Source organism: Trachypithecus francoisi, unplaced genomic scaffold (assembly GCF_009764315.1).
Source record: "Trachypithecus francoisi isolate TF-2019V2 unplaced genomic scaffold, Tfra_2.0 Lachesis_group1, whole genome shotgun sequence".
NCBI lineage: Eukaryota > Metazoa > Chordata > Mammalia > Primates > Cercopithecidae > Trachypithecus > Trachypithecus francoisi.
The window spans coordinates 50,234,082-50,259,835 of NW_022681454.1; the positions used below are offsets into that span (position 1 = coordinate 50,234,082).

General features: G+C 39.9%; 1 protein-coding gene across 25 annotated transcripts in view; it reads left to right on the forward strand.

The window, feature by feature from the left end:
- The first annotated feature begins 556 nt into the window (after positions 1-556).
- Positions 557-25,754, forward strand: part of SEC31A (SEC31 homolog A, COPII coat complex component) — a 76,152-nt gene continuing 50,954 nt past the window's right edge. For 13 of the 25 annotated variants that reach the window (XM_033214236.1, XM_033214242.1, XM_033214244.1 and 10 more), the window contains exons 1-8: positions 607-747; positions 10,250-10,332; positions 11,271-11,394; positions 13,193-13,391; positions 16,258-16,353; positions 17,310-17,450; positions 20,446-20,588; positions 22,056-22,155. In XM_033214236.1, coding sequence (XP_033070127.1) covers positions 10,254-10,332; positions 11,271-11,394; positions 13,193-13,391; positions 16,258-16,353; positions 17,310-17,450; positions 20,446-20,588; positions 22,056-22,155 — 882 coding nt within the window. In that variant the 5' untranslated portion in view covers positions 607-747; positions 10,250-10,253. Of the gene's footprint in view, positions 748-826; positions 1,096-10,249; positions 10,333-11,270; positions 11,395-13,192; positions 13,392-16,257; positions 16,354-17,309; positions 17,451-20,445; positions 20,589-22,055; positions 22,156-25,754 lie in introns of those variants that run through there. The other 12 variants (XM_033214252.1, XM_033214259.1, XM_033214255.1 and 9 more) reach the window with 7 other exon arrangements.

Genomic DNA, 25,754 nt, shown 5'->3' on the forward strand with positions numbered 1-25,754 from the left:
TTTGAGGCTCTGGGGAAACTAGTAAGGTAACAGCGGACGGCGAGTGCTACCGGGTCTCAATACCATGGGATAGTAACAAGTATGAAAGGGTACTAACTGGTAACACCGTAACACCCCATCTATGCCTCTGTCCACAATAGCCTTTGGGTGTGCCCAGATAGTTTCGCTTTGTGTAAATTCTCAAAATGCCAGAATGTGTAATCAAGTGGGTAATTTTAAGAACTCAGTCACAAGTTACAATAAAGCTCTTGCAGCCCAATTTTCCACGTGGTTTGGCTCGGGCAGTGTCGCCAGGGGCTGCAGACGCCTCACAGGACTAGTGCTACGTGGCGTTCCTGCGGACCACGGCGGTTATTCGGCCGGACGGAGACACCCTCTGCACTAGTCCTTTACCCGCTAGTCCTGGCTACCGCATCCACATTCTGCGCGCCGCCCCTCAGACAAGGGTTTCTACATTCGCGCGGGCGCGATGACCGCAGAGCGCGCCCAACCCGCAGAGCCATACCCTGCACCCCAGCCTACCGCCGGTCCCGGAAGTGCCGTGGGGGGCCGTGCGTCGGGGTGGGCGGGGAGAGATGTCGTTCCCGGAAGTGTTGGGCGGCAGGGCGTGGCTGCGGCTGCGGCTGCCACGTTGGAACGGAACGTGGAGGTGGCCCTGGCCCGGGAGGAGGGGCGGCGGCGAATGCCCGGGAGACTCCGACGGGCGCTGCACTAACGCAGGATCCGGCTGCCCAAGGTCCTTGCCAGGTGCGTCCACCCGTTGCTTTTTGTCCTCTTCGCCGGTCCTTAAGCCTTGAGGTAGAGCCCAGGCCAAAACTGGGACCGCAGCCTGGGTCTCCGCTGCCCCGCGCCAGCCTGAGGCCCGGTCTCTGGTGACGGCGCGCCCCCAGTCTTGGTTTCCGGCCCGGCGGAACAACCAAGTCCGGCCTGGCGTCTGGACTCCTTCAGTGATCGCGCCCGTCCGCATCCGCCGACCTCTCCACTGCTGAGCAAAAGCCACCCGAGGCTGGTGACGGTGTCTTGCCGGGGAGTCGTAGCCGGGCTGGTAACTGGAGTTTGAGGTTAGGAGACTTTCAGACCCTTGTGCACAAAGAGGTGCGATCCCTGAGGGTGAGGAAAGGAAAAAAATCTCAGGATTACTTTGGTTGACTTTAGTTTGGTTAGGGTTTTTTTGTTTGTACTTGAACTGTTGCCAGATTTATAGTTAAAGGTTCATAGGTTTGAACTGACGTCTACTGTTACTAGGATTGGATTATTTTAAGGATAGTGGTAGCCAGGCGCAGCCTGTACTTTGAGGGCAGTCTCATTAAGTGTTACATGTTTTTGCTAATAAGTTGTTAAATTACGAGGCTGTTGTAAAATAAACCAAAATATTGCCAGAACTTGTGGGCATTATAAAATTTTCCTTGCGCTTAAGGAACTAATTTTACGTAGGGCTTTTTGAAGTTGCAGTGATCTGATAGTCTGTGACAAATCCTTTCTCCTATTTTTTTCTAACTATGGAAAACTGAAATTTGGTTGTCTTTGTGGGCAGTTATAACTGTATTTAATCGATAAAGGTGTGTTCTTGTTATAGCGTCCAGCGTTTTCTGTACCTCCAGTTATTCAAGGGTTGGCAAAAGCTTACTCTCTTTTTTTTTTTTTTTTTTGAAACGTAGTCACCCAGGCTGGAGTGCAGTGGCGCGATCTCAGCTCGCTGCAACCTCCGTCTCCCGGGTTCGAGTGATTCTCCTGCCTCAGCCTCCTGAGTAGCTGGTATTACAGGCGCCCGCCACCACACCTGTCCACTTTTTTTGTTTTTAGTAGAGACTGGGTTTCACCATGTTGGTCAGGCTGATCTCGCACTCCTGACCTCAAGTGATCCGCCCGCATTGGCCTCCCAAAGTGCTGGGATTACAGGCATGAGCCACCACGCCCAGCCTACTCTCCTTTTTTAGTGGTTCTTCTGTGCTTTTTGTTTCTCACTATTTCTTAGTTACAGCTCAGGGAGAGGTTTGTAGACTTCAAGAACTTTTGGATAACTCGTGGTGTTTTTGTAGTTTTGTAGTGATTTTATCTTACATACGTCCACGGTTATTTGTGAAATTTGAAATTTAAGGTGGATTTAGAATAATATTGCTTAATTTTACATAGGCAAATTATTGAAACTAGTAACATGGGAATAGAAATAAATTTATAAACTGTGAAGAGCAATGATTCACAATTTGGAGGGGATTTCATTGTCTTATGGGAATCTAAAGAAAGCATTGGAAGAATGCACATATACATACGTAGGATTTGCTTTTTTTTTTAATTTTACTTTTTTTTCTGAGACAGAGTCACTCTTTGTTGCCCAGATTGGAGTGCGGTGGTGCAGTCATAGCTCACTATAACCTTGAACTCTTGGACTCAAGAGGTCCTCCCTCCTCAGCCTCAGAAGTAGCTAGGAATATGCACATGGCGCAAGCCCAGTTAATCTCTTATTTTTTATAGAGATGGGGGTCTCACTATGTTCCCCAGGCTGGACTCAAGCTCCTGCTCTCAAGTGACATGTAGGATTTTCTGTGTACATAATATTATGAAGTTTACAAGTTAAAAACTCCTGTAAGGGGATATTACTAGATTGATTTACATTGATTTTAGAAATGTCGTTAGGTTAATTTCAGCTAAAAAGTTTTATTATACTGAAGATTAATATGACACCAATTAGTTCAGTAACCAGTGCATAGTTACTTTCTCCTTTGAGTTGGTTTGGGTTGAGTGAAATGAACCTAGGACATTGAAAATAATAAATCCTCTAAACAATTGTTTCTATCCGTATTGAGATATTTTGCCCACAGAAAATGGATTTTTACTAAAAGCAATGCCAAGTAGGGATTGTATACCTGGTTTGGGAATCAAAGTTCCAATTCTATTACCTCTTTAACTTTTTACTTGCTTTCTGAGGTATGGGTCAGCTCTATATAGCATTGTAAGGTTGGTACTTTTCAAAGAATAGTGCTGTTGGGTTTTAGTATTGCTTCAGGAAATTTACATTTTGAAAATGAGCAGAAAGAAAAAAGTTTCCACCTAATTGAATGCAATTATCGAGAGAAAGTTGCATGAAAAATAAGAGTTCTAGTCTGGAATACAAATATTCCTCAATAAACCTTTTTTTTTTTCTGAGACAGAGTCTTGCTCTGTCTCCCAGGCTGGAGTGCAATGACCCGATCTCCGCTCACTGCAAACTCCGCCTCCTGGGTTCAAGCGATTCTCCTCCCTCAGTCTCCTGAGTAGCTGGGATTACAGGCATGCGTCACCATGCCCGGCTAATTTGTGTATTTTTTAGTAGAAACAGAGTTTCACCATGTTGATGAGGCTGGTCTCGAACTCCTGACCTCGTGATCCGCCTGCCTCGGCCTCCCAAAGAGCTGGGATTACAGGCGGGAGCCACTGCGCTTGGCCATATGTATTTTTTTATTTATTTATTTTTTGAGACGGAGTCTAGCTCTGTCTCCCAGGCTCACTGCAACCTCTGACTCACTGCAACCTCTGCCTCCCAGGTTCAAGTGATTCTTCTGCCTCATTCTCCTGTGTAGCTGGGATTACAGGTGCGCACCACCACGCCCGGCTAATTTTTGTATTTTTCAGTAGAGATGGGATTTTGCGGTGTTGGCCAGGCTGGTCCCGAACTTCCGGCCTCAAGTGATCCGCCCACCTTGGCCTCCCAAAGTGCTGGGATTATAGGCATGAGCCACTGCGCCCGGCCAATAGATGTATTTTTGAAGGTTCATGGTTCCTGCCTCAACCTCCGGAGTAGCTGGGATTACAGACGCCTGCCACCAAGCCCGACTAATTTTTTGTATTTTTAGTAGAGACAGGGTTTCGCCACTTTGGTCAGGCTGGTTTCAAACTCCTGACCTCAGGTGATCCTCCTGCCTCTGCCTCCCAAAGTGCTGAGATTACAGCCGTGAGCCACTGTGCCCGGCCTTCTTTTTATATTTTTGTAGTGATTATGTTCTGTTTAAAATAGTATTGAGTGAAACAAGTATTCATAGTATGAATTGTAATCACGTTTAATATTGAAAAAACATTACACACGGCTTTTAAAGTAAGTCTTGCTTGGGAAGTATGTATGGTTTACTCTAAAACCTTTTCCTGTTTTTGAGCGCGATGGCTCATGCCCGTAATCCTAGAACTTTGGGAGGCTAAGGAAGGATGATTGCTTGAGGCCAAGAATTCAAGACCAACCTGGCCAACATAGTGAGAACCTGTCTCTTAAAAAAAAAAAAAATTAAAATACATTTTTAAAAATACCTTTTTGGCCAGGTGTGGTGGCTCACTCCTGTAATCCCAGCACTTTGGGAGGCTGAGGTGGGCTGATCACGAGGTCAGAAGTTTGAGACCAGCCTGACCAACTCTGTCTCTACTAAAAAAATATATAAATTAGCTGGGGGTGGTGGTGTGTGCCTATAATCCCAGCTACTCGGGAGGCTGAGGCAGGAGAATCACTTGAACCCGGGAGGCAGAGTTTGCAGTGAGCCAATTTCATGCCATTGCACTCCAGCTTTGGTGACAGAGTGAGACTCCATCTCAAAAAAAAAAAAAAAGACTTTTCATATTTTTAAGAAAATCATTTACAACTGAATGATTATTTCTAAGAGAAGGAAATATTCATATCCAGATGTAACTATATTTTCATGGCATTCTTAGTAATTTTGAGAATGATTGCAATAAGTAGATCGATTATGGTACTCTTATTTAATTAGATTCAGGGCATATAATATAGTTCTAGGCCATTGTAGTATAGTCATTCTTTTTTTTAATAGATGGTATTGAAACCTTATATTCAGTACAGGTTAATAAGCAGAACTGCTTCTCGCAGAACACTGAGTACTAAGGCTAAGAAATAAACTTTAGTAAATGCTTTGAATTCCCATGTAACCATTTTATGTTCGTATAAATGTGTCTCTTTCTTTTTCAATGTTACACATTAACCAAGCATTAATTAATTAGGTAGTCCTTATACTTTAGCTCTTGGAAGTACTATTATTGCATTTCTTTTTTTTTTTTATAATACAGCTATTTTGATTTCACTTTTAGAAATTATTCTGAAGTCATCTTATAACCTTTTCCCCCTTAACAATACTTTCTCGTTTTTTAAAAAGTAAATGATCCTTTAAAGAGTTAAGAATTTAAGAGTAAATGTTTTATCTGAAACTGGTCGTTCTAGTTCATTAGTCTACTTGTTTTCCCCTAAATGTAAACTTTTAAAATAAATCAGAACTTTCTGCATATCTTCTAGTGTGCTAAGCAATTTTGAGTCTAAAAAGGGGTAAAAGTTTTGAAAAAAGACATTATTTGTCTAGTTGATGAGATAAGATAGCACATAAGGGAACTGGTTAAAAAGTAATCGGAAAATATGTCAACAATATGTGCTAGTAGAATGTTACCAAATGTTGATTAAAATAGAATGATATTACTATAAAATGCTTAAATTGTAGTACTGACAAATATAAACTTGTGGTAAGTATTTAGATCAATGTGGATTGAATCATCAGGGCAGTTTTCATGGAGGAACTGGAACTTGAATTTATTACTAAAGATTAGATGAGACAGTTGGCAAAGAGGAAGAAGAGGAAATTCATGTTAAGAAAATAAATGCCTTTTTTATATCTTAGAAAGCTGGAATTTTTTCCCCCCAAATAACCCTGAAGTTTTCTTGTTTAATCTCATGATAGCAGTAATCTTTAAAAATAGCAAGCCTATCAAAAGCACTAACCCATGTGCTAAGCACTTTGTTTGGTTCCCTATTATAAAACATATGATCTCATTGGAACCTCACAACATCCCATGAGGTTGTCACTCTTTTCCCTGTTTTACGAATGTAGAAACTGGGGCTCAGGGAGGTTAAATAATGTGTCCAAAGTATCATAGCTAATAAGTGGCAGAGCCAGTAGTCAAATTGAGGATTAACTCCAGAGACCATACTTTTAGCTATGTGATACATCCTGCCTCCTAATCTCACTTTGCCCTAACCTAACACAATTTCTAAAATGCATTTCTTCAATTTCATCATGCATGCTGGTTTCTTTGTTACTGTTTCTCCTAAATGTTAATATTTCTTCTATAATATAAAAATTGAATACCTAAACTTGTTGGAAGTAATAAGAACTTGGACTCTGGAGCTAAACTTGCGAGTTCCGATCTTGGCTCTAGCCCCTTGCCCCCTTGCTAGCATGTGCAGATTGTCTAACTTTCCGTGTCTTAATTTTTTCCTCTATAAAATCTCCTTCAAATATAAACAATTTGCAGATACAAGACTCGGGGCATATGTTTAAGGCAATCTTAAGGAAAATGTTAGAGGAGAGACTCTGGAGCTAAGTAAGGAAACTGGCAAAAAAGTCCTGTTGGATAGCATTGAGTATCCTTTTTAACTGCAGGACTGAGACTGGAACAAAAGTGAGAATGAGGAAGAAAGAATAAAATGTAAATATTAAATGTCCAATAATATAGGGATTGGTTATACGACTAATAAAAAGAGAAGAGGAAAGAAATTGGAAGTAGAATAAGTTTGTGAATTGCCACATCTTTAATGGTTATGAGTCAGAGGACATCATTTAAAGCTGACAAATCAGTTAGTAGAAGTATAAGCAGTTCAAAGGTAAACACTGAGAAAGATAATGCTATTGATTGTAACTGTGTTGTGTGGAGAGGCAGTAAGATTATACAAGCTAATTTCATAAGTGCTCATAGTAGAGAGTTACTGTTTCTGTGTCAAGAAATAGGATTAATGGTGTTAAGTAAAATATTTAAAATTACAATTAAAAAGATAAAATCAAACACATATTATAATGAAAATATACATCATCCTAATTATCAGAAAAATGGTAATTGCACATAAAAGATGAAAGACTTTTTTAAAATTATTACCCAAAGATATTAAACCAAAGTAAAATATGACAAAACTAAGACCAACCATGTCTGTCATGTCAATACATTTTAAATGTCCTTAGCTAACCTACTGAAAAGATTTTCAAATTAGATCACCAATAAAATCTGTTTTTTGTTTTTTTGTTTCTTTGTTGCCGTATAGCTAATGATGACATAGTTCTGAAGGGCAAAAGTATACATGTAAAGGCAAACAAAAGGTGGAATTCAGACCAAAAGTCATTATTTCAGACAAAGAAGGATATTCATAAAGCTAAAGTGTACATTTGACAGTGAATTTGAACATTATGATTGTGCACCAAATAAATGTATTAAATAACAAAGTAATTTTCGTAAAACAAAAGTTTCAGGAGATAACATGAGAAATAAACATAAATATATTAGCAGTAGGAGACTTAATTCACTGTTTTGGTCCAAGGCAGATCAAGTCGACAAAAAAATAAGGATATAGGATATCTAAACAAATCAATAAAGAGGATTTAATTAATATATATTGAGCTCTAGGTCCTGAAAACAGAGAGCACCCCTTCTTTCTAGGTCCCAAGAATAATTCACAAACATTTACTATATAGGCTCCATTGATAGGAAAGTAGGAATTAACAGGCACAGGGGATTTTAGGACAAGGGAACTACTCTGTGTGATACTATAATGACAGATACATGTTGTCATATGTTTGTCAAAACCCATAGAATGTACAACACCTAGAGTGAGCCCTCATATAAATTGTGGAGTTTCAGTGATAATGATGTGCTCATGTTAGTTCATGGATTGAAACAAATAGACCTTTATGATGTGCAATGTTGATGGTAAGAAAGGTTATGTGGTTGGGAACTGTGTAGCATTTTTTTGTACTTTGTGCTCAACTTTTCTAGGAACGTAAATCTAAAAGATAAAGCATATATATATATATTTTAATCAAAATCCTATGAAAGGTAAAAAGAAGTTTTTTTTTTAAAAAAAAGCAAAGTAAAAAGATAGTCTATCAACTTAATAGAAAAATTGTCAAATGATGGCCAGCTGCAGTGGCTCACCCCTGTAATCCCAGCACTCTGGGAGGCCAAGGAAGGTGGTTCACCTGAGGTCAGAAGTTCGAGACCAGCCTGGCCAACATGGTAAAACCCCCATCTCTACTAAAAATACAAAAAAATTAGCCTGATGTGGTGATGTGTGCCTGTAATCCCAGCTACTTGGGAGGCTGAGACACCAGAATTGCTTGAACCCTGGAGGCGGAGGTTGCAGTGAGGCGAGATCACGCCACTGTGCTCCAGCCTGGATGACAGAAAGAAACTCCGTCTCAAAAAGAGAAAAGAAAAATGGTCAAATGATACATGACTAGACAGAAGAGATGACAGAAAAGGAAATATGGTTGACCCATACTCATGTAAAAAAAGATGTTATACATTATTTATAATATTACTATACAGAGCTAATATTTTTCTTTTTGTTTTTCTTTTTCTTTTTTTTTTTTTTGAGTCATGGTCTCACTCTGTCGCCCAGGCTGGATTGCAGTGACGCAATCACGGCTCACTGCAGCCTCAACTTTCCGGGCTCAAATGATCCTTCCTCCTCAAACTTCTGAGTAGCTGGACAGGCGTACATCACCATGCCCGGCTAATTTTTGTATTTTTTGTAGAGGTGGGATTTCACCATGTTTTCCAAGCTGATCTTGAACTCCTGGGCTCAAGCAGTCGGCCTGCTTTGGCCTCCCAAAGTGCTGGCATTACAGGGCTGAGCCACTGCACCTGGCCTTTCATTTTTTAATGTTGCAAAAAATCTCAAAGTGTGACAGTATACTCTGGTAAGGCTGCAGGGCAAGAAGTAATCGTATATTACTCTTGGTAGTATGAAAAGGCACAATTGCCATAGAGGACAACTTGGTAATATTCATCAAAATTAAAATTGCATTAACCTTTTAACTTAGCAATTTTACTTCTGGAAATTTATAGCTGTCCCTTGTTTTTAACGAAATAACGTGCAGATGACCATTTATTTCAGCATTTTTTGTAAAAATAGCTACAAACAGCTTAGGTGTTTGTTGGTATTTGACTAGGTAATTATGGTACATCTTACAGTGGAGTACTGTGCCATTTCAATGTATTTATGTAAAAATAACAACTTTAAAAAGTGCATAATACTATACCTTTCTAATTTTTCCATCAAAGTTACTTTTTTTTTGAGACCAAGTCTCGCTCTGTCACCCAGGCTGGAGTACAGTGGCATAATCTCGGCTCAATGTAACCTTCACCATCTGGGTTCAAATGATTCTTCTGCCTCAGCCTCCCAGATAGCTGGGATTACAGGCATGCATCACCACACTTGGCTAATTTTCTTGTATTTTTAATAGAGACGGGGTTTTGCCCTTTTGGCCAACCTGGTCTCGAACTCCTGACCTCAAGTGATCCAACTGCCTCGACCTCCCAAAGTGCTGGGATTGCAAGCATGAGCCACCACACCTGACCCCATCAAAGTAACTTTAATGACAGAAAATACGTAAACAAGTGGTATATGGGATTATACCTTGAAGTGACCAGTTTTCTAATAATTCCTACTTTATCTTTAAAATATGTGGACTTACTGTATTCTCTCTGTTTTAGTTTTGAATTAATTTTTTAAACTGCTCTTATCATTGAGTAATCCTACTCCAGGAAGTTGTACCTTGTTTATTTTTTGGCTGCTCTTACCCATAATGTTTTGTCACCCATCCTTGTTGGATAAACACATGTGTAGCAAAGTTAATTCTTCAGGTACCACCTCATTATTTTTGTGGGCTATTTTTCTAGACCGATTCAACTGAAGAACTATAATCTGTAGACAGAATAGACCAGTATTTGTCTCAAAGTAGTTTATCAAGTTTGTCTTCTTTTTTTTTTTTTAAAGTGGAGTCTCGCTGTCTCGCCCAGGTTGGCGTGCAGTGGCGCAATCTCAGCTCACTGCAAGCTTCACCTCCCAGGTTATGCCATTCTCCTGCCTCAGCCTCCCGAGTAGCTGGGACTATAGGTGCCCGCCACCACGACTGGCTAATTTTTTGTATTTTTAGTAGAGACAGGGTTTCACCATGTTAGCCTGGATGGTCTCGATCTCCTGATCTCGTGATCTTCCCGCCTCGGCCTCCCAAAGTGCTAGGATTACAGGCATGAAACACCGCGCCCAGCCTCAAGTTTGTCTTCTTTCTAATTAATATTTCTAACAAATGACACCTAAACCAAGTTGATTTATTTGCATTTGGGCATTACTAATGTTGTAGTGGTTTGTTCAGTATGTTTCTGTGTAAAATATCTGTGTTCTGTGTTAGACATTCAAATCATTCAAATATATTTCTTTGTAAAATATTCTTTTTAGCAGGATGAAGTTAAAGGAAGTAGATCGTACAGCCATGCAGGCATGGAGCCCTGCCCAGAATCACCCCATTTACCTAGCAACAGGTAAGTTCAAAGGAGAGAAGATAGTATGAGTTACCTAATTTCTTCTCTTCTGCGTCTAGCTTATTCAGGTTAATCTTTATCTTCTCTGGAAAGCTTCTCTCTCCCTGGCAAGTTACCGACATTCTCTCAGCCAAGTTCAGTGTTCTTCCTGTGCGTTCCCATAGTATTTTGATCATGATGTGTTACATCTAAAATAGTTTCCTTCACAGGAATTATATTTTATCTTTATTCCTCCAGTATTAAGCACAATAGATGGCATGTAAAAAAAAACACAGTTAATATCAGTTTGAATGAACGAAGAGCAATTTTGATGTTAGCATTTTTATATAAAAAGAATTAGTTATATCATGTATGTCTATAAGCAGATATAGTAAATCACAGGACCCTTTTTTTTTTTTTTTTTTGAGATGAAGTCTTGCTCTTTCACCCAGGCTGGAGTGCAATGGCATGATCTCTGCTCACTGCAACCTTCACCTCCCTGGTTCATGCCATTCTCCTGCCTCAGCCTCCCGAGTAACTGAGATTACAGGCGTCCGCCACCACACCTGGCTAATTTTTTAGTACAGGTGGGGTTTCACCGTGTTAGCCAGGATGGTCTTGATCTCCTGACCTCGTGATCCACCCGCCTCGGCCTCCCAAAGTGCTGGGATTACAGGCGTGAGCCACCGCGCCCATCCCCAATCATGGGACCATTTTTACAGAGATTTTTAAATATCTACAGGCTTAAAAAATTATTTACACTACCCACTCTTATAAACATCCTCTCCTAGCCCTGTGCCAGAATCTCATTGCTATAGTGATTTAAGCGTCTGCTCAGTGGTATATGTGCAGCATTCATGAGCAAGAGAATTGAAAAACATGCTTTTAACTTCGGTTTTGTAAGGTTTCTCTGAGTCTTATTTTTGTGTGTATAGTTACCATAAATATATTTTCTATAGGAACATCTGCTCAGCAATTGGATGCAACATTTAGTACCAATGCTTCCCTTGAGATATTTGAATTAGACCTTTCGGATCCATCCTTGGACATGAAATCTTGTGCCACATTCTCCTCTTCTCACAGGTATGATGTTCAGCTTTAAATTCATGTGATTATTTAATTATGTATTGTTCTTGATTCCTAATGTGAGTGTATTTTTATGGAAGTAAAAGTAGTGTTTATACGTCCTATTGACTTTTTTTTTTCCTTTGCTTTTTTGAGACAGAATCTCACTTTGTAGCTCAGGCTGGAGTGCAGTGGCATAATCTCGGCTCACTGCAACCTCCACCTTCCGGGCTCAAGCAATTCTTGTGCCTTAGCCTCCCAAAGAGCTGGGATTACAGGTGCGCACAACCCCGCCCAGCTAATCTTGTATCTTTAGTAGTGACAGGGTTTTGCCATGTTGACCGGGCTAGTCTTGAACTCCTGACCTCAAGCAATCCACCCATCTCAGCCTCCCAAAGTGCTGGGATTATAGGCATGAGGAACCACGCCTGACCAGTATGTTCCGTTGACTTTTTTATTGCTGTTATATGCAAGGTGGGAAGGAGAGGCTGTAGTTTCTAGCATTTTTTTCTGGGTTTTGTGTGTGTATGTGTGTGTGTGTGTGTTTTTTTTTTCTTTTGGGGGATGGAGTTTCCTCTTGTTGCCCAGGCTGGAGTGCAGTGGTGCAATCTTGGCTCACTGCAACCTCTGCCTCCTGGGTTCTAGCGATTCTCCTGCCTCAGCCTCTTGAGTAGCTGGGATTACAGGCATGTGCCACCACACCCGGCTAATTTTGTATAGAGTTCGTTTTTCTTTCTCCTTTATTGTGCCTGTTTGCAAAAAGGTAGATGTACTAGGAAAGAAGTAGTCATAATAAGTATTAGTAGTAATTATCTCTGAATGGTAGCTTATTTTTATTTTCTTCTGTTACAATATTTAGAAATATATTTCACAGTTTTGTTGACATGATTTCTAATACACTAGATAACTAGGTATTTGGATCATACTTTCAAGTACTTATGCCCTATTGTAATGCAGAGAAAGGATGCCTTCATTTGAGTAATAAAATAATCTTTATTGCCTCAGTATCTTGGCAGGGTTTAAAGAGATTGCTCTTTAGCTGACAGAATACAGCTCAAATCATGCAGTTTCACGGGACTGCTCATATTCTTCAGAGCTGTCACAGTGGGATGGGAACCCCAGATACCTTTTGTCTAGTAGTTTTTCTGCTTACTACCATTTGTATCATCGTATACCTTTCTGCCTTCATATTTCATCTCCATTCTGGATCATATATTTTATTCTCCAATAGTAGGGGTACTTGTCATAATATAATCTTGATGTCGTTTTTCTACTGTTATAATACATTCTTTTTCTTAGAAAATTTCACATGACTCCTTTAACACCTTTACTATTTAACAGACCACTTGTTAGTGACTCTTGTTTTTTTTTTTCAGACAAAGGTCAAAGCATGAGACGCTTCTATAGTCAAATGAACAGTGTTTTTACTTTTCAAGGGAAGTGATTGATTAGCTCTATTTTACAATGAACCAGAGGCAATTTAAGAAGATTAAAACTTAGGGTCTCACCGTTTCTAAATGGTAAAATCATTCTTAAGCTCATATTTTTTGACACACAACTCAAGTATATTTTGTTACACTACCTTACAAGAGTTTTTACTCTTTAAGGATTACAAAATCAAATATGCAAATATGAGTATAAATAAAAAATGAAATACTATTACACCAAAGTCATACATAGTTATTACCAGGAGTGGTGGGGAAGTAATATATTGGACTGTTTATGAAAACATTAAAAATTAAATGTATAATTTCAATTTTTTGTCTACATTTATTTGACTTTAAGAATGAGTTATTTTATTCATTTTCTCCTGTAGATACCACAAGTTGATTTGGGGGCCTTATAAAATGGATTCCAAAGGAGATGTCTCTGGAGTTCTGATTGCAGGTGGTGAAAATGGAAATATTATTCTCTATGATCCTTCTAAAATTATAGCTGGAGACAAGGAAGTTGTGATTGCCCAGAATGACAAGCATACTGGCCCAGTGAGAGCCTTGGATGTGAACATTTTCCAGGTAAGACTTTGACATTCATTCATAATTCTTAGACTGTGTGCTGCTCTTTTGATATCAGTATGTGAATCTACTATGCCTCAGTTTTGGAACTGAAAGTTGAAAAACTGTGTGGCTATACAGGTTGACAAGTGTTTGTTTAAAGAATGGTGGATTCAGAATTGAGATCAGGGTTAAAAATACTACCTCCATGAAAAGGATCAGACTGATAGGTTTTTTTTTTTTTTTTGAGATGGAGTCTCGCTCTGTCACCAGGCTGGAGCGCAGTGGCGTGATCTCGGCTCACTGCAGCCTCTGCCCCCTGGGTTCAAGTGATTCTCCTGCCTCAGCCTCCTGAGTAGCTGGGACTACAGGTGCGTGCCACCACGCCCAGCTAATTTTTGTACTTTTAGTAGAGACAGGGTTTTACCATGTTGGCCAGAATGGTCTCTTGACCTTGTGATCCACCTGCTTTGGCCTCCCAAAGTGCTGGGATTACAGACGTGGGCCACCGTGCCCGGCTGGCTGATAGGTTTAATTAAGTCTGAAGATGTCATGCCATTCGAATAGACATTTTATAAACATTAAGAGCCCCCTTTTAAAAGTTCATGCTAGTTCAGCATTAGGCTGGTGCTGTGATGTCCAGGTTAATTCACTGTTTTATTAATTGAGAAATTTTGTGTTTATGACAGAGATTAATACTCTATCAAATAATTAGAAATTAAATGTAATGGCCGGGCATGGTGGCTTACGCCTGTGTAATCCCAGCACTTTGAGAGGCCGAGGCAAGCAGATCACGAGGTCAGGAGTTCGAGACCAGCCTGGTCAACGTGGTGAAACCCCGTCTCTACTAAAAATACAAAAATTGGCTGGGCATGGTGGCAGGCACCTGTAATCCCAGCTACTCTGGAGGCTGAGGCAGGAGAATTGCTTGAACCAGGGAGGCAGAGATTGCAGTGAGTTGAGATCGTGCCGTTACACTCCAGCCTGGGTGACAAGAGCAAAACTGAAAAAAAAAAAACTAAATATAATGCAGATTTAACAAATAGTCAATTAAGATTCTTTGTACTGTTGCCTTCATAAACGTTACTGGGTGTTAATTATATAAATGCACAGCTTAATAAAGATCTTAGCCTGCACAGGATGGTGAAACCCTGTCACTGCAGAAAATGCAAACAATTAGCAGAACATGGTGGCATACGCCTATAGTCTCAGCTACTCGTGTGGATGGCTTTAGCCCAGGAGGTCTATGCTGCAGTGAGGTATGATCGCACCACTGCACTCCAGCCTGGGTGACACACAGAGACCCTGTCTGGGGGCGGGGTGGGGGGGGAAGACCTTGAGTTAATAGGATACTAGATTATAACAACCAAAAATCCAAAAATGAGTATTAAGAAAATTTTAAATAGTTCCTTTTCTTATAAATAGATCCTTAGGGTATAGCAATACAGAAACCCAACTTATTTATTTCTTTTTTGTTGTTGTTTTATGTTTTTTGAAACAGGGTCTTGCTCCCTCCCAGGCTGGACTGCAGTGGCTCATGGCTTACTGCAGTCTTGACCTCCTGGATTCAAGCAAGTCTCCTGTCTCAGCCACCCAAGTAACTGGGACTACAAGCATGAGCCATAACACCAGGCAAATTTTTGTAGAGACAGTGTTTTTCTGTGTTGGTCAAGCTGGTCCTGAACTCCTGGGCTCAAGTGGTCTGTCTGCCTTGGCCTCCCAAAGTGCTGTGACTGCAGGCATGAGCCACTGTGCCCGGCCTTCATTTCTATAGTTTGTGGTATCTGCTCTTTAGCTAACTCTTTTGTTAATTGTATGAAACAGCTGATGATTTTTAATAAAGTATTTTGTGTTATAGGTAGCTACTACCATAGAATTTCTCTCTTTTTTTAGTTATATGCCAGCTGAGAAGAGAATAATTTGTAAAAGTAAATAGTAGTGGATGAAGGTCAGTATATGAAGCCCATTGTCTTCCTGTACTTTGTATTACAATTTCAGGTTCTTTTTGACCTTTAAGGTTTGTACCAGAGAAAACCTAGAAATATTGCCACCTGGAACAAGATTGAGTGTATATGAACTAGAAATATGAGAAGAATTTTGACAAGAGATTTTACTAGGGCTATATTGATTCAGCTCTGGAAGCTGACTTTGAAGTATACTGAGAAAGATACCACAGTTTTAGGATTCAGCTTTTTATGAAAGCAATAATTGATTACCTTTTTAATCTTGTAAATTAAATCTCCTTCCAGAGATGCAAAGATATAAACAGTAATCCTCACATGGTTGCAAGACTGATTAAGAATTTATCCGGCCAGGCTTGGTGGCTCACACCTGTAATCCCAGCACTTTGGGAGGCCAAGGCAGGCAGATCACCTGGTCAGGAGTTCGAGACCAGCCTGACCAACATGGAGAAACCCCGTCTTTACTAAAAATACAGAATTAACTGGGAGTAGTGGCGCATGCCTGTAATCCTAGCTACTCGGGAGGTTGAGGCAGGAGAATCGCTTGAACCCGGGAGGCGGAGGTTGCAATGAGCTGAGATTGCGCTATTGCACTGCAGCCTGGGCAGCAAGAGCAGAACTCCATCTCAAAAAAAAAAAAAAAAAAGAATTTATCCATATAATTTTTAAAATAATATCTTGCATTAAAATTAGTTTGTTCTCAGTAGACATCTTTTGTCTTTGTTAAGTAGAATTTTATGTTTTTCTAGAAAACTTTAAATTTTGAAAGAATTATCATAATTTAGAAATTCATGCGTATGTTTTTCACTTTTTAAATTAAATAGAAAAATTGTGCATGCTACATCTAGTATCTAACTCTGAACTGAGTTATTCTGAATTTTCTTAATTATGCATAAATGCTATTTAGTTATGTTTTCTTCTTACAGACTAATCTGGTAGCTTCTGGTGCTAATGAATCTGAAATCTACATATGGGATCTAAATAATTTTGCAACCCCAATGACGCCAGGAGCCAAAACACAGGTATTTTTATACTGATTTTGATCATTGTAATAAGAAAAGCCAAAAGTAGTTCTTCTAAGCCCACTTATTTCACTTTTAAGGCTTCTCACACAAAACATATATGTTTAAAATCGTTGTTTAGATGTTACTGATTTTTCTTCAGTAAAGTATTAATAAATATGTTTTCTCAAAGTATGCGTAAGTCCTTCAAGAGTAAATATTTATTTAGTATCTCCCACCTGGTAGACACTGGTCATGGTACTAGGCATACAGTAGTAAACAAAATGAACAAAGATCCTTAATGATTGTCTTAGATATAGTATAATTATTTTTGTTCTTTGTGTGATAGCTGCTCTGTGTTTTAGCAACAACCAACCTTCTTAAAACACGCTTAGGCAAGACCATGGAAGGCAAGGTTTAAAATAAATACCTCAAGCCCTTTGCCTGTGTATTTCTAGTAAGTTTGGTAAGAACAATCCTCTGTTCTTCTTTACGTTGTATAGGCTATCCAATTGAGTAGCCATTGTAACTGGCTCTAACATTTTGGCAATGTGAGAGGTAGCGTAATGATAGCATATGTACTAGCATTTATAAAGGTATTTTGCTAATGGTCTAGGCTGTAATTTTGCCCTGCCTGGTTTTCTGTCATAGTCACCAACATCTACTTTGTGGTCCATGATCTACCTTGCAGCAGTTGCAAAGTAAACAGTACTTGGTTTATAGCAGGAATTCAATAAAATTCTTACTGAATGAGATATTATTAAACAAGATAATACACTTGAAATGGCATGTACCTGCACTTTAAATCGTATAATTGTACATGTTGAGAATGTAGAGATGTAGGACTATAAAGCAAATTTTGGGTTAAATGGATCAGATTTTTAAGTAATATACTTTTCAAAATGAAGGATCCAATTTTGCAGTTAAATTTGATTATAATAGAGAAACAATTTTTATTAACTGTTTATTCCTTGTAGCCGCCAGAAGATATCAGCTGCATTGCATGGAACAGACAAGTTCAGCATATTTTAGCATCAGCCAGTCCTAGTGGCCGGGCCACTGTATGGGATCTTAGAAAAAATGAACCAATCATCAAAGTCAGTGACCATAGTAACAGAGTAAGTATGTGATTGACTTGTGATGAACGTGTTGTATTTCTGCTGTAGGTATTCCTGTGTTGTTTGTCAGAGTTGACAACAAATCAAATTTCTGTGAAGTCAAATCCTGTTTTTTCGTTAATCAGTCATGTTAGAATGAATGTTTTTTTTCCTCTAAGGGAAAATCATAAAATTTTTATGATTTTGTGGAAATTGGAAAATCATATCCAATAAATATGTTGGATATTATTAATGATGAAGAGATTGGTTAATCAAGGAACTTATTCCATGGTATACTGGTTGTTTTACTTTGCTAGCTGTTTTAAAACATTGCAGCAACCTTTTTTTTTTCTTTCTTGAGACGGAGTCTCTCCCTGTCGCCCAGGCTGGAATGCAGTGGCGCAATCTCGGCTCACTGCCTCCCGTGTTCAAGCAATTCACCTGCCCCAGCCTCCCAAGTAGCTGGGATTACAGGCACGTGCAATCACACCTGGCTAATTTTTGTATTTTTAGTAGAGACGGGGTTTCACCATGTTGATCTGGCTGGTCTCGAACTCCTGACCTCATGATCTGCCTGCCTCGGCCTCCCAAAGTGGTGGGATTACAGGCCTGAGCCTCTGTGCCTGGCCATTGCAGCAACTTTTTAATTCATCTTTAGCTTTTCTTAGAATGTAAACATTTTTCCTGCTGGGAACTTCATCACTGTGAACTTGTAATATTTGACTTCTTGGCCTCATCTCTTCCTCTGATTGGGTACTGCTAAAATGAGCTAATATATTTCCAGCACTTCCCATAGAGTACATTAAATTCTGAACCTTATAGGTATCTTAATTTTTTTATGTCATTAGGTGCTATAAAATAATTTAGATATAATTTGGAGCCTTTTTTTTTGTTTATGAGTACATTGCATGGTTTGACATTTTCTAAAATAAGTTTGCAAAAAGTCAGAGTATACATATGTAATTTAAAAACAACAATAACAACAAAAAACTATTTGGGAGAACACTTCTTCAGAGTATTGTTTTCAAATGAATCAAGAGTTTTAAAACAGAAGTGTCAATGGAATAAACCATACCAGAAGCATTTTAGTCATTTTGTGGAACATTTAATAGAATCTGAACTTGCAGATAGTTCCTAATAATGTTAGTTTATTCCATATGAAAATTTAAATGGTAGTTTTTGCTTAAGATATTTTGCCTTGAGTTTTCTGATAAAATAGAGGAAAAGCGTGGGTTTGTGTGTGTGTCTTATGTGTGTCTTAATCTTTTTTCTTTTTTTTTAAGGGTTTTTTTTTTTTTTTTGAGATGGAGTCTCACTCTGTCTCCCAGTCTGGAGTGCAGTGGCGCAATCTTGGCACTGCAACCTCCGCCTCCTGGGTTCAGGCAATTCTCCTGCCTCAGCCTCCCAAGTAGCTGGGATTATAGGAGTCCGCCACCATACCTGGCAAATTTTTGTATTTTTGGTAGAGATGATGTTTCACCATGTTGGCCAGACTGGTCTCAAACTCCTGACCTGGTGATCCACCTGCCTCAGCCTCCCAAAGTGCTAGGATTACAGGCGTGAGCCACCACGCCCAGCCTGTATGTGTTAATCTTTTATCTTTTTTTTTTTTTTTTTCCATTTTTCTGAAAGTATTTTAAATGTGTATAAAATGTTTTTTCTACTGGCCGGGCGCAGTGGCTCAATCCTAGCACTTTGGGAGGCCGAGGTGGGCGAATTGCCTGAGCTCAGGAGTTCAAGACCAGCCTGGGCAACAGGGTGAAACCCCTTCTCTACTAAAATACAAAAAATTAGCCAGGCATGGTGGTATGTGCCTGTACTCCAGCTACTGGGGAAGTTTTGAAGCGGGAGAATTGCTTGAATGTTGGAGGTGGAGGTGGCAGTGAGATGAGATCGTGCCACACTGCACTCCAGCCTGGGTGACAGAGCGAGACTCCATCTCAAAAAAATAAATAAATAAAATGAAATGTTTTCTTTATATTTATAGTTTTGATAGTAAAACTCATTTTTGGTATACAGTTATTCTGACTCACAATGGTTTTGTGTGTATCAAATAGCTGCATGAATTGAGAAAATATTCAAATATCTTACTTTTAAGATTACTGTTTAAGACTCTTCAATAAAATTTGGTAGTTAAAAAATAAAATAAAATAAAATAAAATTTGGTAGTTTTACATTTTGTTTTGTATTGTTTTTTAAAATAAACTAAGACCGGGCGCGGTGGCTCAAGCCTGTAATCCCAGCACTTTGGGAGGCCGAGACGGGCGGATCATGAGGTCAGGAGATGGAGACCATCCTGGCTAACACGGTGAAACCCCGTCTCTACTAAAAAAATACAAAAAATTAGCCGGGCAAGATGGCGGGCACCTGTAGTCCCAGCTACTCGGGAGGCTGAGGCGAGAGAATGGCGTAAACCCGGGAGGCGGAGCTTGCAGTGAGCTGAGATCCGGCCACTGCACTCCAGCCTGGGCGACAGAGCGAGACTCCGTCTCAAAAAAAAAAAAAAAAAAAAAGACTCTTCAATAAAATTTGGTAGTTAAAAAATAAAATAAAATAAGATAAAATTTGGTAGTTTTACATTTTGTTTTGTATTTTTTTTTTTAAATAAACTAAGGTCAGGCGCGGTGGCTCATGCCTCTAATCCCAGCACTTTGGGAGGCCGAGGTAGGTGGATCATTTGAGGTCAGGAGTTCGAGACCAGCCTGGCCAACATGGTAAAACCTCATAACCACTAAAAATACAAAAATTTGCTGGCATGGTGACTTGCACCTGTAATCCCAGCTACTCGGGAGACTGAGGCAGGAGGATCACTTGAACCTGGGTGAGGTGGAGTTTGCAGTGAGCTGAGATGGCGCTACTGCACTCCAGCCTGCCTGACAATAAATAAATCATAAATAAAATAAGCCAAAGCTGATGTTTTTTTACTATTTGTTTCAATAAAGGCATGTTTCTTGTTTTAGTTTGGTTTTTCATAAAGTAATATGATTCATAAAATGTGAACCTTAACTATCTGCAGATGCATTGTTCTGGGTTGGCATGGCATCCTGATATTGCTACTCAGATGGTCCTTGCCTCCGAGGATGACCGGTTACCAGTGATCCAGATGTGGGATCTTCGATTTGCTTCCTCTCCACTTCGTGTCCTGGAAAACCATGCCAGGTATCATGCTGCTATTCCAAAGAACTTGATTTGTTTATTTTCTGAACATGTTGGTGATGTTTTTGTGACCAGAAATACACCATAGGACATAGGAACTTTTTTTTTTTTTTTAGACAGAGTTTTGCTGTGTCACTAAGGCTGGAGTGCAGTGGCAAGATCTCGGTTCACTGCAACCTCTGCCTCCCAAATTCAAGTGATTCTCCTGCCTGAGCCTCCTGAGTAGCTGGGATTACATGCATGTACCACTACGCTCAGCTGATTTTTATAGTTTTAGTAGATATGGGGTTTCACCATGTTGGCCAGGCTGGTCTCGAACTTCTGACCTCAAGTGATCCGCCCACCTTTGCCTCCCAAAGTGGTGGGATTACAGGCATGAGCCACTGTGCCTGGCTACCATAGGTCCTTAATGTTTATATCAGTTTTGAGTCAATGCTAAAATTGGTTTTGTTATCCATTGTTTTGCCTAAAGTCACAGTTTCTGAATTAAGTAAGGACTTAGTGCAGTTAGATATCATGCCCTTCCATAGGTAAAACATTTCACCGTACCTAAGTTACATGTGTGTGTGTGTATGCATGTATAATCCCAATATAATTTTTATACAATTGGGATAATTTGTGCATATAGTTAGATAATTTTTTTCGTTAATCATGAATACTATATAATGAGGTAAGAAGTTGATTTCCAGAAAATGGTAAGTATACTTTTTAGATGGGGTCTTGCTGATTTGCCCAGGATAGAGCCACCATAGCTCACTGAAGCCATGAGCCTCTGGGCTCAAGTAATCCTCCTGCCTCAGCTTCATGAGTATGCCTGGAACTACAGGCACACGCCACCATAACTGACTAATTTTCAAATTTTTTGGTAGAGACAGAGTGTCGTTATATTGCCCAGGTTGGTCTTGAACTCCTGGCCTCAAACAATCCTCCTGCCTTGGCCTCCCAAAGTGTACAGAATAATTTTTATCTACATATTTTCTCATTGAAAGGTGGTCTGTAATTTATTGTGAAATAGTCTGTTGGGCATTTGTTTTCACTTTTTCGCTATCATACACTGTACTATATTGAACATCTATGTCTTTGTAATGATCAGATAGCATATACGTTACTAAGTTGCCTCTGAAAATATTGCATTTATTTTATTTTTATTTCTTTTTTGGTTTGTTTTTCTTTTTTTATTTTATCTTATTTTTGAGATGGAGTCTCACTCACTCTGTTGCCCAGGCTGAAGTGCAGTGGCATGATCTCAGCTCACTGCAACCTCCACCTCCCAGGTTCAAGTGATTCTCCTGCCTCAGTCTCCTGAGTAGCTGGGATTACAGGTGTGAGCCAACGCGTCCGGTGTTGAAACTCTTGCATTTAATTGTATTTCTGTTAACAATGTGTGAATCTCCAAAGCCTAGGCAGAAATAATTGAGATTTGGTTTTCTTAAGATTAAAAATTTCCTTATTCCTTTATGTTTTTTATAGGGGGATTTTGGCAATTGCTTGGAGCATGGCGGATCCTGAATTGTTACTGAGCTGTGGAAAAGATGCTAAGATTCTCTGCTCCAATCCAAACACAGGAGAGGTATGGGGAGGAAATGTTTCTCAACCTTGTACCCCTTGTAGTATGTTACTTCTGGCTACATAAGAAATTTTCTGTGTGGATTCTTTAATGGATTACTATGTGAAAAGTATGTGGAGGTGTGTGTGCAGTGTTTATTTGGCTGCAATTTTATCAGGAACATAATCTAAGCTCAGCTTTTTAACCAGAAAAATCAGTAATTGAAATAGTATATTTTAAACTAGTAATCATCCCCTCCTCATTTCCAATAATGTATTTATTACCTAGACTCAGAAATACTTTGATTTATTTCACATGTGGTTTATGGGAATCAGTATCTTCGATGTAGGATTGTTCAAGGTTTGCATCTTTTGTCTGCTTTACCATTCCTGAGGATCCTGTTTCACTTCTGGAAATTGGTAGATACAGTTTTCCAGTCTCTCTTCTGAATGATAAAGCAAGAATATAAATTATAGCTTTTATATTTTTACCTTTTTTATGTGAAGGTAGATTATTGCTAGTGCTTATGTAGTTTGATAGAATGCGAATAAAAATAGTGTCTTCGATAAGTTTTCATCTATATTGTTAAAATTAAAGCAAGCCCTTTAGTTATTTGGTTTCTGGTTTAAGAGGCATGGATGTAACAATATAAAATATAGAATCATTAACATTAGGGGAGACGAGAAAAAAATTAATAAATTTTACTGCATATCATTTGTAGGATGAATAACAAAAATCTTAATTTTACACTGTGCCTTGCCAAGTAAATTCAAAATTCATGGAACTTACTATTCTGTCATCATTTTCTCTGTTATATAATTTAATTGGATGAATTTTTACCTGTGATTAGTTGTGTGTGCTTGGGCTTTGAAGGAAGAGACTTTTAGTACATGCTACAACTAAAAAATTGGATTTTGTTCAAATACAAGTAAGGAATAGATAAATGATCTGTTTTATCAAACCGCATATCTTATGAAACAAAATAAATACCAAAGACACGAGCAGGCTGAATACCTTTTCAATTAATTCTATTTTTAAATAAAATGAAACATTTTAAATGTCACATGGGCCAGGTGTGGTGGCTCACGCCTGTAATCTCAGCACTTTGGGAGGCCAAGGCTGGCTGGCAAAACCCCATCTCTATAACAAATACAAAAATTAGCTGGCTGTGGTGGCTTGTTCTGTAGTCCCAGCCACTCGGGAGGCTGAGGTGGGAGGATCGCTTGAGCCCAGGAGGTCAAGACTCCAGTGAGCTGTGATTGCGCCACTGCACTCCAGCCTAGTCATCAGTGTGAGACCCTGTCTCAAAAATAAAAAAAAGAAAAAGGAAAAAAAAAAGTCACATGAAGCCAGAGTTAAGTTCATTTGACTTATCGTAAAGTCCTAAGGTGTTGCTTCTATGAATAGCGGTTAACCACCATACTAACTTTGAGTTCACAACAAGCATTACATTGTAAAGCTTTCGTATAAGCCATTTTCTTTTTTTTTTTATTACTATTACTATTTTTTTGTCAGGATCTTGCTCTGTCTCCCAATGCAGTGGCACCATGACAGCTCACTGAAAGCTTGACCTCCCAGGCTCAGTCAGATAGCAGGGACTACAGGGACTCAGCCTCCCAGATAGCAGGGACTACAGGCATGTACCACCATGCCTGGCCAAGTTTTTGTATTTTTTTGTAGAGATGGGGTTTCGCCATGTTCCCCGTGCTGGTCTTGAACTCCTGGGCTCAAGCAGTTTGCCCACCTCAGCCTTCCAAAGTGCTAGGATTATAGGCGTGAACCACCACGACCAGCCTCATATAGGTCATTTTCTATAGTTCTTTCTCTGTCATTTTCTTTCTAAGGGAAGCTGATAATGCCGAGTTCTGTTAGGATTCTGCAGTGATAGGAAGGGTGTGTACAGTACATGTTTCTCTCGTGATTAAAAGTCAAATTTCTTGGTGAATTCTTCCTTCTCAAGATTGATTTTAAAATTTGATCCTCAAGTAACCTAAATATGGTGGTTGTTTGGGTCTTACCAGACAAAAACAATTGGACAGGACATCACTTATCTTTTAGAGTTTAAGAAGTTGACTCTAGGCTGGGTGCGGTGGCTCACGTCTGTAATCCCAGCACTTTGGGAGACCAAGGCGGGCGGATCACTTGAGGTCAGCAGTTCAAGACAAGCCTGGCCAATGTGGTGAAACCTTGTGTCTGTTAAAAATACAAACGTTGGGCTGGGCGCGGTGGCTCAAGCCTGTAATCCCAGCACTTTGGGAGGCCGAGGCGGGTGGATCACGAGGTCAGGAGATCAAGACCATTCTGGCTAACACAGTGAAACCCCGTCTCTACTAAAAATACAAAAAACTAGCCGGGCGTGGTGGTGGGCGCCTGTAGTCCCAGCTACTCGGGAGGCTGAGGCGGGAGAATGGCGTGAACCCTGGAGGCGGAGCTTGCAGTGAGCTGAAATCTGGCCACTGCACTCCAACCTGGGTGACAGAGCGAGACTCTGTCTCAAAAAAAAAAAATGCAAAAGTTAGCCGGGCATGATGGCGGGTGCCTATAATCCCAGCTACTTGGGAGGCTGAGGCAGGAGAATTGCTTGAGCCCAGGAGGTGGAGGTTGCAGTGAGCTGAGGTCGCTGCCACTGCCCTCCAGCCTGGGCGACAGAGCGAGACCCTGTCGCAAAAAAAAAAAAAAAAGGTGACTCCAATAGAGTGTGCTGGTCTTTCAAATGCATCCACTATTTTGAACACAGAAAAACCTCAGTTTTTAAAATGTGTTTATTCAAATCCGATTGAAATTTTAAGTCACATTCCTGTTAATCAGAATAGGTCATCATAATGAATCATTCTTGTACTTTAAAAAATCTTAGTATTCTTTTTCCTGGCTGCAGATACTTTCTACAAAAAATTGTTCAATTTAGCTATACTTGTTGACCACGTTCATTCAGGTGTTTTGGTTGCGAAGTGGCCATACTGAAGAGGTGACCTGCCCCTCCACACCTGTGGGCGTTTCTTGTTAGGTGAAAGGAGAGACTTGAGGAAAAGAAATGAGACACAGAGACAAAGTATAGAGAAAGAAAAAGTGGGCCCAGGGGACCGGCGCTCAGCATACAGAGGACCCACGCAGGCACCGGTCTCTGAGTTCCCTCAGTATTTATTGATCATTATCTTCACCTTCTTAGAAAAAGGGAAGTGACAGGATAATAGGATCATAGTAGAGAGAAGGTCAGCAGTAAGACATATGAATAAAGATCTCTGTGACGTGAATAAGTTTAAGGAAAAGTGCTGTGCCTTGATAATGCATATGCAAACATCTCCATAAACCTTTTTAGTGCATAAAGAGCAGCTTTGCCGCTAGCACGTCCCACTTTCAGCCCTAAGGCGGTTTTCTCCTTTCTCAGTAAATAGAACATACAATCGAGTTTTACACCGAGATGTTCCATTGCCCAGGGACGGGCAGCAGACAGATGCTTTTCTCTATCTCAACTGCCAAGAGGCCTTCTGTCCTCCTCAGCACAGACCCTTCACGAGTGTCAGGCTGGGGGACCATCAGGTCTTTCCCTTCCCACGAGGCCATATTTCAGACTATCACATGGGGAGAAACCTTGGACAATACCTAGCTTTCCTAGGCAGAGGTCC